Here is a 12,794-nt window from a genome sequence, read left to right as displayed (position 1 = left end):
TGTATATGTGTAATGTGCATGTAGCTGAGCTGTATGTGTACACAGTAGAGCTGTATATGTGTAATGTACATGTAGCTGAGCTGTATGTGTACACAGTAGAGCTGTATATGTGTAATGTACATGTAGCTGAGCTGTGTGTGTACACAGTAGAGCTGTGTGTAATGTGCATGTAGCTGAGCTGTATGTGTACACAGTAGAGCTGTATATGTGTAATGTACATGTAGCTGAGCTGTATGTGTACACAGTAGAGCTGTATATGTGTAATGTATATGTAGCTGAGCTGTATGTGTACACAGTAGAGCTGTATATGTGTAATGTACTTGTAGCTGAGCTGTATGTGTACACAGCAGAGCTGTGTGTAATGTGCATGTAGCTGAGCTGTATATGTACACAGCAGAGCTGTATATGTGTAATGTGCATGTAGCTGAGCTGTATGTGTACACAGTAGAGCTGTATATGTGTAATGTGCATGTAGCTGAGCTGTATGTGTACACAGAGCTGTATATGTGTAATGTGCATGTAGCTGAGCTGTATGTGTACACAGTAGAGCTGTATATGTGTAATGTGCATGTAGCTGAGCTGTATGTGTACACAGTAGAGCTGTATATGTGTAATGTACATGTAGCTGAGCTGTGTGTGTACACAGTAGAGCTGTATATGTGTAATGTGCATGTAGCTGAGCTGTATATGTGTAATGTACATGTAGCTGAGCTGTATGTGTACACAGTAGAGCTGTATATGTGTAATGTACATGTAGCTGAGCTGTATGTGTACACAGTAGAGCTGTATATGTGTAATGTACATGTAGCTGAGCTGTATGTGTACACAGCAGAGCTGTATATGTGTAATGTACATGTAGCTGAGCTGTATGTGTACACAGCAGAGCTGTATATGTGTAATGTGCATGTAGCTGAGCTGTGTGTGTACACAGTAGAGCTGTATATGTGTAATGTACATGTAGCTGAGCTGTATGTGTACACAGTAGAGCTGTATATGTGTAATGTGCATGTAGCTGAGCTGTATGTGTACACAGTAGAGCTGTATATGTGTAATGTACATGTAGCTGAGCTGTATGTGTACACAGTAGAGCTGTATATGTGTAATGTACATGTAGCTGAGCTGTATGTGTACACAGTAGAGCTGTATATGTGTAATGTACATGTAGCTGAGCTGTATGTGTACACAGTAGAGCTGTATATGTGTAATGTACATGTAGCTGAGCTGTATGTGTACACAGTAGAGCTGTATATGTGTAATGTACATGTAGCTGAGCGGTATGTGTACACAGTAGTGCTGTATATGTGTAATGTACATGTAGCTGAGCTGTATGTGTACACAGTAGAGCTGTATATGTGTAATGTACATGTAGCTGAGCTGTATGTGTACACAGTAGAGCTGTATATGTGTAATGTGCATGTAGCTGAGCTGTATGTGTACACAGTAGAGCTGTATATGTGTAATGTACATGTAGCTGAGCTGTATGTGTACACAGTAGAGCTGTATATGTGTAATGTACATGTAGCTGAGCTGTATGTGTACACAGTAGAGCTGTATATGTGTAATGTACATGTAGCTGAGCTGTATGTGTACACAGTAGAGCTGTATATGTGTAATGTAGCTGAGCTGTATGTGTACACAGTAGAGCTGTATATGTGTAATGTACATGTAGCTGAGCGGTATGTGTACACAGTAGTGCTGTATATGTGTAATGTACATGTAGCTGAGCTGTATGTGTACACAGTAGAGCTGTATATGTGTAATGTACATGTAGCTGAGCTGTATGTGTACACAGAGCTGTATATGTGTAATGTACATGTAGCTGAGCTGTATGTGTACACAGTAGAGCTGTATATGTGTAATGTGCATGTAGCTGAGCTGTATGTGTACACAGTAGAGCTGTATATGTGTAATGTGCATGTAGCTGAGCTGTATGTGTACACAGTAGAGCTGTATATGTGTAATGTACATGTAGCTGAGCTGTATGTGTACACAGTAGAGCTGTATATGTGTAATGTACATGTAGCTGAGCTGTATGTGTACACAGTTGAGCTGTATATGTGTAATGTGCATGTAGCTGAGCTGTATGTGTACACAGTAGAGCTGTATATGTGTAATGTACATGTAGCTGAGCTGTATGTGTACGCAGTAGAGCTGTATATGTGTAATGTACATGTAGCTGAGCTGTATGTGTACACAGTAGAGCTGTATATGTGTAATGTGCATGTAGCTGAGCTGTATATGTGTAATGTGCATGTAGCTGAGCTGTATGTGTACACAGTAGAGCTGTATATGTGTAATGTGCATGTAGCTGAGCTGTATATGTGTAATGTACATGTAGCTGAGCTGTATGTGTACACAGTAGAGCTGTATATGTGTAATGTGCATGTAGCTGAGCTGTATATGTGTAATGTACATGTAGCTGAGCTGTATGTGCACAGTAGAGCTGTATATGTGTAATGTACATGTAGCTGAGCTGTATGTGTACACAGTAGAGCTGTATATGTGTAATGTACATGTAGCTGAGCTGTATGTGTACACAGTAGAGCTGTATATGTGTAATGTGCATGTAGCTGAGCTGTATGTGTACACAGTAGAGCTGTATATGTGTAATGTACATGTAGCTGAGCTGTATGTGTACACAGTAGAGCTGTATATGTGTAATGTACATGTAGCTGAGCTGTATGTGTACACAGTAGAGCTGTATATGTGTAATGTACATGTAGCTGAGCTGTATGTGTACACAGTAGAGCTGTATATGTGTAATGTACATGTAGCTGGGCTGTATGTGTACACAGTAGAGCTGTATATGTGTAATGTACATGTAGCTGAGCTGTATGTGTACACAGTAGAGCTGTATATGTGTAATGTGCATGTAGCTGAGCTGTATGTGTACACAGTAGGGCTGTATATGTGTAATGTACATGTAGCTGAGCTGTATGTGTACACAGTAGAGCTGTATATGTGTAATGTATATGTAGCTGAGCTGTATGTGTACACAGTAGAGCTGTATATGTGTAATGTACATGTAGCTGAGCTGTATGTGTACACAGCAGAGCTGTGTGTAATGTGCATGTAGCTGAGCTGTATATGTACACAGCAGAGCTGTATATGTGTAATGTGCATGTAGCTGAGCTGTATGTGTACACAGTAGAGCTGTATATGTGTAATGTGCATGTAGCTGAGCTGTATGTGTACACAGAGCTGTATATGTGTAATGTGCATGTAGCTGAGCTGTATGTGTACACAGTAGAGCTGTATATGTGTAATGTGCATGTAGCTGAGCTGTATGTGTACACAGTAGAGCTGTATATGTGTAATGTACATGTAGCTGAGCTGTGTGTGTACACAGTAGAGCTGTATATGTGTAATGTACATGTAGCTGAACTGTATGTGTACACAGTAGAGCTGTATATGTGTAATGTGCATGTAGCTGAGCTGTATATGTGTAATGTACATGTAGCTGAGCTGTATGTGTACACAGTAGAGCTGTGTAAGTGTAATGTGCATGTAGCTGAGCTGTATGTGTACACAGTAGAGCTGTATATGTGTAATGTGCATGTAGCTGAGCTGTATGTGTACACAGTAGAGCTGTATATGTGTAATGTACATGTAGCTGAGCTGTATGTGTACACAGTAGAGCTGTATATGTGTAATGTACATGTAGCTGAGCTGTATGTGTACACAGTAGAGCTGTATATGTGTAATGTGCATGTAGGTGAGCTGTATGTGTACACAGTAGAGCTGTATATATGTAATGTACATGTAGCTGAGCTGTATGTGTACACAGTAGAGCTGTATATGTGTAATGTACATGTAGCTGAGCTGTATGTGTCCACAGTAGAGCTGTATATGTGTAATGTACATGTAGCTGAGCTGTATGTGTACACAGTAGAGCTGTATATGTGTAATGTACATGTAGCTGAGCTGTATGTGTGCACAGTAGAGCTGTATATGTGTAATGTACATGTAGCTGAGCTGTATGTGTACACAGTAGAGCTGTATATGTGTAATGTACATGTAGCTGAGCTGTATGTGTGCACAGTAGAGCTGTATATGTGTAATGTACATGTAGCTGAGCTGTATGTGTACACAGTAGAGCTGTATATGTGTAATGTACATGTAGCTGAGCTGTATGTGTACACAGTAGAGCTGTATATGTGTAATGTACATGTAGCTGGGCTGTATGTGTACACAGTAGAGCTGTATATGTGTAATGTACATGTAGCTGAGCTGTATGTGTACACAGTAGTGCTGTATATGTGTAATGTACATGTAGCTGAGCTGTATGTGTACACAGTAGAGCTGTATATGTGTAATGTGCATGTAGCTGAGCTGTATGTGTACACAGTAGGGCTGTATATGTGTAATGTACATGTAGCTGAGCTGTATGTGTACACAGTAGAGCTGTATATGTGTAATGTATATGTAGCTGAGCTGTATGTGTACACAGTAGAGCTGTATATGTGTAATGTACATGTAGCTGAGCTGTATGTGTACACAGCAGAGCTGTGTGTAATGTGCATGTAGCTGAGCTGTATATGTACACAGCAGAGCTGTATATGTGTAATGTGCATGTAGCTGAGCTGTATGTGTACACAGTAGAGCTGTATATGTGTAATGTGCATGTAGCTGAGCTGTATGTGTACACAGAGCTGTATATGTGTAATGTGCATGTAGCTGAGCTGTATGTGTACACAGTAGAGCTGTATATGTGTAATGTGCATGTAGCTGAGCTGTATGTGTACACAGTAGAGCTGTATATGTGTAATGTACATGTAGCTGAGCTGTGTGTGTACACAGTAGAGCTGTATATGTGTAATGTGCATGTAGCTGAGCTGTATATGTGTAATGTACATGTAGCTGAGCTGTATGTGTACACAGTAGAGCTGTATATGTGTAATGTGCATGTAGCTGAGCTGTATGTGTACACAGTAGAGCTGTATATGTGTAATGTACATGTAGCTGAGCTGGATGTGTACACAGTAGAGCTGTATATGTGTAATGTACATGTAGCTGAGCTGTATGTGTACACAGTAGAGCTGTATATGTGTAATGTGCATGTAGCTGAGCTGTATGTGTACACTGTAGAGCTGTATGTGTAATGTACATGTAGCTGAGCTGTATGTGTACACAGTAGAGCTGTATATGTGTAATGTACATGTAGCTGAGCTGTATGTGTACACAGTAGAGCTGTATATGTGTAATGTACATGTAGCTGAGCTGTATGTGTACACAGTAGAGCTGTATATGTGTAATGTGCATGTAGGTGAGCTGTATGTGTACACAGTAGAGCTGTATATGTGTAATGTACATGTAGCTGAGCTGTATGTGTACACAGTAGAGCTGTATATGTGTAATGTACATGTAGCTGAGCTGTATGTGTACACTGTAGAGCTGTATATGTGTAATGTACATGTAGCTGAGCTGTATGTGTACACAGTAGAGCTGTATATGTGTAATGTACATGTAGCTGAGCTGTATGTGTACACAGTAGAGCTGTATATGTGTAATGTACATGTAGCTGAGCTGTATGTGTGCACAGTAGAGCTGTATATGTGTAATGTACATGTAGCTGAGCTGTATGTGTACACAGTAGAGCTGTATATGTGTAATGTACATGTAGCTGAGCTGTATGTGTACACAGTAGAGCTGTATATGTGTAATGTACATGTAGCTGAGCTGTATGTGTACACAGTAGAGCTGTATATGTGTAATGTGCATGTAGCTGAGCTGTATGTGTACACAGTAGAGCTGTATATGTGTAATGTACATGTAGCTGAGCTGTATGTGTACACAGTAGAGCTGTATATATGTAATGTACATGTAGCTGAGCTGTATGTGTACACAGTAGAGCTGTATATGTGTAATGTACATGTAGCTGAGCTGTATGTGTACACAGTAGAGCTGTATATATGTAATGTACATGTAGCTGAGCTGTATGTGTACACAGTAGAGCTGTATATGTGTAATGTACATGTAGCTGAGCTGTATGTGTACACAGTAGAGCTGTATATGTGTAATGTACATGTAGCTGAGCTGTATGTGTGCACAGTAGAGCTGTATATGTGTAATGTACATGTAGCTGAGCTGTATGTGTACACAGTAGAGCTGTATATGTGTAATGTACATGTAGCTGAGCTGTATGTGTACACAGTAGAGCTGTATATGTGTAATGTACATGTAGCTGAGCTGTATGTGTACACAGTAGAGCTGTATATGTGTAATGTGCATGTAGCTGAGCTGTATGTGTACACAGTAGAGCTGTATATGTGTAATGTTCATGTAGCTGAGCTGTATGTGTACACAGTAGAGCTGTATATATGTAATGTACATGTAGCTGAGCTGTATGTGTACACAGTAGAGCTGTATATGTGTAATGTACATGTAGCTGAGCTGTATGTGTACACAGTAGAGCTGTATATATGTAATGTACATGTAGCTGAGCTGTATGTGTACACAGTAGAGCTGTATATGTGTAATGTACATGTAGCTGAGCTGTATGTGTACACAGTAGAGCTGTATATGTGTAATGTACATGTAGCTGAGCTGTATGTGTGCACAGTAGAGCTGTATATGTGTAATGTACATGTAGCTGAGCTGTATAGCTGTATAGGTTTCAAAAGAAAACTTTTATTAACAATTGGTAACAAGTTTGGAGATGCAGTATATGATATATGTATAAATGTCAGATATCCTATGTACATGGTTAATATATAGATGTTTTATCTGCATCATTTATTGCTCTGAATCGGCTTCTTTCATGGGTGAAATCTTTGATGCTGACGAAGAGCTGATTTCCGAGTAAAACATTTTCCACATTCTGAACATGAATATGGCCTCTCCTCTGTGTGAGTTCTTTGATGTATAACAAGAATTGATTTCAGAATAAAGCACTTCCCACATTCTGAACATGAAAATGGCTTCTCACCTGTGTGAGTTCTTTGATGACTGATAAGGTTTGGTTTCCAAGTATAACATTTCCCACATTCTGAACATGAAAATGGCTTTTCCCCTGTGTGAGTTTTTTGGTGTATTTTAAGATTTGATGTTTTAGTAAAACATTTCCCACATTCTGAACATGGAAATAGCTTCTCATCTGTGTGAGATTTTTCGTGTTCAACGAGACTTGATCTGTAAGTAAATTTTTTTCCACATGCTGAGCATGAAAAAGGCTTCTCCCCTGTGTGAATTCTTTGATGTTTAACAAGATTTGATTTCTCAGTAAAACATTTCCCACATTCTGGACATGGAAATGGTTTCTCCCCTGTGTGAGTTTTTTGATGTTTTACAAGGTCTGCATTCCTAGGAAAACATTTGCCACATTCTGAACATGAAAAGGGTTTCTCCCCTGTGTGAAGTCTTTTATGTTTAAGAAGATTTGATCTCTCAGTAAAACATTTCCCACATTCTGGACATGGAAATGGTTTCTCCCCTGTGTGACGTCTTTGATGTTTAAGAAGATTTGCTTTATCAGAAAAACATTTCTCACATTCAGAACATGAAAATGGCTTCTCTCCTGTGTGAATTTTTTGATGTTGAAAAAGAGTTGATTTGATAGAAAAACATTTCCCACATTCTGGACATAAAAATGGTTTCTCCCCTGTGTGACTTCTCTGATGTTTAACAAGATACGATTTCTCAGAAAAACATTTATCACATTTCGAACACGCAAATGGCATCTCCCCTGTGTGAATTCTTAAGTGTTGAACAAGATTGCCTTGATGAGTAAAACATTTCCCACATTCTGAACACGAAACTGGCTTCTCCCCTTTGTGAGTTTTTTGATGTTGAACAAGATTTGACTTGTTCCTAAAACATTTCCCACATTCTGAACACGAAAACGGCTTCTCTCCTGTGTGAACTTTTAGATGCTTTAAAAGATCTGATTTCCGAGCACAACATTTCCCACATTCTGAACATAAATATTCCATCTTACTTTTTTTTTGCTTAACATCCTGTGATGAATGAGAAGATGGGACCTGTATATAAGGATCAGATCTGTATATAAGGATCAGATCTTGGCTGTGAAGAGCTGAGGGTGTATCTGGGATAATGGAATGTTCTTCATATGTATCTTGTGTGATATCATCATCTGCTTTATAATCTGAAGATATAAGATTCTCCTCTGATCTCCTGCTACAAGAATCTGCAGAGAATAACACAGATTTTATTATTGAGTATAAACCTTAACCCCTTAACAACCCAGGAAATTATAATTTTTGCATTATCAGCAATAGTACATTGTAAATCCACCCTTCATTTTTAACCCCTTGGGGACGGAGCCCATTATGACCCTAAGGACGGGAGCATTTTTTGCAAATCTGACCACTGTCACTTTAAGCATTAATAACTCTGATGCTTTTACCTTTCATTCTGATTCTGACATTGTTTTTTCGTGACATATTCTACTTTATGTTAGTGGTAAATTTTCGTCGATACTTCATCATTTCTTGGTGAAAAATTTGAAAATTTCATGAAAAATTTGAAAATTTTGCATTTTTCTAACTTTGAAGCTCTCTGCTTATAAGGAATATGGATATTCTAAATACATTATATATTGATTCACATATACAATCTGTCTACTTTATGTTTGCATCATAAAATTGATGAGTTTTTACTTTTGGAGACATCAGGGGGCTTCAAAGTTCAGCAGCAATTTTCCAATTTTTGCAAAATTTTCAAAATCGGAATTTTTCAGGGACCAGTTCAGGTTTGAAGTGGATTTGAAGGGTCTTCTGGTGAGAAATACCCCATAAATGACCCCATTATAAAAACTGCACCCCTCAAAGTATTCAAAATGACATTCAGTAAGTGTGTTAACCCTTTAGGTGTTTCACAGGAATAGCAGCAAAGTGAAGGAGAAAATTCAAAATGTTCATTTTTTACACTCGCATGTTGTTGTAGACCCAGTTTTTGAATTTTTACAAGGGGTAAAAGGAGAAAAATCCTCTCAAAATTTGTAACCCAATTTCTCTCGAGTAAGAAAATACCTCATATGTGTATGTCAAGTGTTCGGCGGGTGCACTAGAGGGCTCAGAAGGGAAAGAGCGACAATGGGATTTAGGAGAGAGTTTTTCTGAAATGGTTTTTAGGGGGCATGTCCCATTTAGGAAGCCCCTATGGTGCCAGGACAGCAAAAAACCCCACATCGCACACTATTATGGAAACGACACCCCTCAAGGAACGTAACAAGGGGTACGGTGAGCCTTAACACCCCACATGTGTTTGACAACTTTTTGTTAAAGTCGGATGTGTAAATGAAAAAAAAAATATGTTTCCACTAAAATGCAGTTTTCCCCCCAAATTTTACTTTTTTACAAAGGGTAATAGGAGAAAATGCCCCCCAAAATTTGTAACCCCATTTCTTCTGAGTATGGAAATACCCCATGTTTGGACGTCAAGTGCTCTGCGAGCGAACTACAACGCTCAGAAGAGAAGGAGCGCCATTGAGCTTTTAGAGAGATAATTTGTTTGGAATGGAAGTCGGGGGCCATGTGCATTTACAAAGCCCCTCATGGAGCCAGAACAGTAGACCCCCCCCACATGTGACCCCATTTTGGAAACTACACCCCTTACGGAATGTAATAAGGGGTGCAGTGAGTATTTATACCCCACTGGCGTTTGACAGATCTTTGGAACAGTGGGCTGTGCAAACAAAAAAAATTAATTTTTCATTTTCACGGATCAATTTTCCAAAGATCTGTCAGACCCCTGTGGGGCGTAAATGCTCACTGTACCCCTTATTACAATACGTGAGGGGTGTAGTTTCCAAAATGGGGACACATGTGGGTATTTATTTTTTTGGGTATATGTCAGAACCGCTGTAAAATCAGCCACCCCTGTGCAAATCACCAATTTAGGCCTCAAATGTACATAGTGCGCTCTCACTCCTGAGCCTTGTTGTGCGCCCGCAGAGCATTTTACGCCCACATATGGGGTATTTCTGTACTCCGGAGAAATTGTGTTACAAATTTTGGGGTCTTTTTTTCCCTTTTACCTCTTGTGAAAATAAAAAGTAAAGGGCAACACCAGCATGTTAGTGTAAAAAATTTTTTTTTTACTCTAACAGGCTGGTGTAGACCCCAACTTTTCCTTTTCATAAGGGGTAAAAGGAGAAAAAGCCCCCCAAAATTAGTAACACAATTTCTCCCGAGTACGGAAATACCCCATATGTGGCCCTAAACTGTTTCCTTGAAATACGACAGGGCTCCGAAGTGAGAGAGCGCCATGCGCATTTGAGGACTAAATTAGGGATTGCATAGGGGTGGACATAGGGGTATTCTACGCCAGTGATTCCCAAACAGGGTGCCTCCAGCTGTTGCCAAACTCCCAGCATGCCTGGACAGTCAGTGGCTGTCCGGAAATGCTGGGAGTTGATGTTTTGCAACAGCTGGAGGCTCTGTTTTGGAAACACTGCCGTACAATAAATTTTTCATTTTTATTGGGGGGGGGGGGGGGGGGGGGGACAGTGTAAGGGGGTGTATATATAGTGTTTTACTCTTTATTATGTGTTAGTGTAGTGTTTTTAGGGTACCTTCACACTGACATGTTACGGTGAGTTTCCCGCTAGGAATTTGCGCTGCGGCGAATTTGCTGCCGCAGCTCATACTTGAAGCAGGAAACTTGCTGTAAACCCTTCATCCCCAACAGGTTAAATATGATTTACTATGATGGCGGAGCAGCCACACAACAGTGGTTTCAAACTGTGGCCCTCCAGATGTTGCAAAACTTCAACTCCCAGCATGCCCTGGACAACCAAAGGTCTGTCTGCCTTCTCCAGAGGATCCACACTGTCCCTGAAAGGTAAATCAAGGCCTTTGTGCAGTGGTCTTCAAACTGTAGTCCTCCAGATGTTGCAAAACCAACTCCCTGTATGCCTGGATAGACGTTGGCCGCTGGGAGTTGAAGTTTTGCAACATCTGGAGGGCCACACTTTGACACCACTGCCTTACAAGGAGCAGGGACACCCGTCTTTGACAATCATGTGGACACAGCCCGGTCAGGGACCAAATGACCGTGCCCCCCAATCCACCTGACCCCGCAGATTATAATGGGGCAGTCATCCAAACCGCCCCCTTTATAATCATCATGGCAGCCAGAGAATTCAGGCAAACTTGGATCCTGACACCAGGGAGCACCACCAAGTCTGTGTAGGCCGCAGACAGGCCTGGTGCAAGGATTTTTGCCACCCTGTCGAAAGGGCCCCTTGACCCCGCCCATTGGCTCCTCTCAATGTATGGAGGCGCGCGCGCGCAATGTCAGGATGTTGGACGGACCTGACCTTAGTGATCGCCCCGTCTGCCTGGGAGGTGGCGCTGAGCTCCCCCAGCAGGCTGAAAAATGCTTATTATTACGGGTGGGCCGTGGGTTTTGCTTGATGGGCAGGTGCTTTGGATTGGCGGGGGCTTTGTTCTGCAAGGGAAGTGCTGAAGTTCTGCAAGGGAGGTAAGTATTTTCATTTTCTATTTATTATTTAAAGGAGTACTCCGGGATAGCAAAACGTATTCCCTATCCACAGGGGTGGGGGTCCGGCCGCTGGGACCACCCCTGCGATCTCCCATACGGTTCCCAGGCAGTCTGTGGGAAGGGGTCGTGTTCAACCACTGCACGAAGTGTTGTCTGACACGCCTCCTAAACATATTTCTATGGGAGTGCCGGAACGCTGCACTTGGTAGTCTCCGGCTCTGCCATAGTGATGTATTGAGGTGGTGTCGATCGTCGCTTCCTGTGGTGGTCAACACGCGCTATTTCAACAAAGAGCCGGGGCCCCGTTCACGAGATCACTGGGGAACCCCAATGGTCGGACCCCTTGCGAAGTAAAACGTATCCCTATTCTGTGGGTAGGGGATACATTAAAGGGGTACTCCGCTGCTCAGCTTTTGGAACAAACTGTTCCAAACGCTGATACCTACACCGCGAGCTTGTGACATCATAGCCCCGCCCGTCAAGAGGGGGCGGGGCTATGATGTCACAAGCTCCCGGCTCCAGTGTTCGCAAATGTTTGTTCCAAACGCTGAGCAGTTGAGTACCCCTTTAATGTATCCCCTATCCACAGAATAAGGGATAAGTAGCTGATCTTGAGGGGTCCGATTGTTGCTCTCAGAGTGAGGAGCGCATGTCATCTACCGGTAGACCGTACGCCCTCCATTCATTTCTATAGGAGCGCCGATGATGCCCGAGTGCTGTACTTGAGTCTTTACAGCCCTCCCATAGAAATGACTGGAGCCAGTGCCATCTGCAGCACGTGCCCCTCACTGAGCGCAAAGTCCAGTCCTGGTGATCACGGGGGGTTTGGTCCCAGCACTCGGACTGACGTGATTTCATCTTTTCCCTACAGCGGCCCCTACAGTACAGGGAGGTATTACATGTTCTGTACTCTTTACCTGTATTACTGAAGTGTATGCACTGACTGGTGTCTGGTAGCACCCCCTAACATGTTCTGTACTCTTTACCTGTATTACTGAAGTGTATGCACTGACTGGTGTCTGGTAGCGCCTCCTACAGTACAGGGAGGTATTACATGTTCTGTACTCTTTACCTGTATTACTGAAGTGTATGCACTGACTGGTGTCTGGTAGCGCCCCTACAGTACAGGGAGGTATTACATGTTCTGTACTCTTTACCTGTATTACTGAACTGTATGCACTGGCTGGTGTCTGGTAGCACCCCCTAACATGTTCTGTACTCTTTACCTGTATTACTGAAGTGTATGCACTGACTGGTGTCTGGTAGCGCCTCCTACAGTACAGGGAGGTATTACATGTTCTGTACTCTTTACCTGTATTACTGAAGTA

The 12,794-nt window shown here is 41.8% G+C and overlaps 1 protein-coding gene across 1 annotated transcript in view; it reads right to left on the bottom strand.

The window, feature by feature from the left end:
* LOC130309594 (zinc finger protein 420-like) overlaps window positions 1-7,221 on the bottom strand; it is a 45,840-nt gene extending 38,619 nt beyond the window's left edge. Inside the window, exon 1 of the mRNA XM_056552337.1 lies at window positions 6,929-7,221. Coding sequence (XP_056408312.1) covers window positions 6,929-7,096 — 168 coding nt within the window. The 5' untranslated portion in view covers window positions 7,097-7,221. The remainder of the gene's footprint in view (window positions 1-6,928) is intronic.
* Between the last annotated feature and the right edge of the window lie 5,573 nt (window positions 7,222-12,794).

Source organism: Hyla sarda, chromosome 1 (genome assembly GCF_029499605.1).
Source record: "Hyla sarda isolate aHylSar1 chromosome 1, aHylSar1.hap1, whole genome shotgun sequence".
In the NCBI taxonomy this organism is placed as follows: Eukaryota; Metazoa; Chordata; class Amphibia; order Anura; family Hylidae; genus Hyla; species Hyla sarda.
This window is presented reverse-complemented; position numbering and strand designations above follow the sequence as displayed.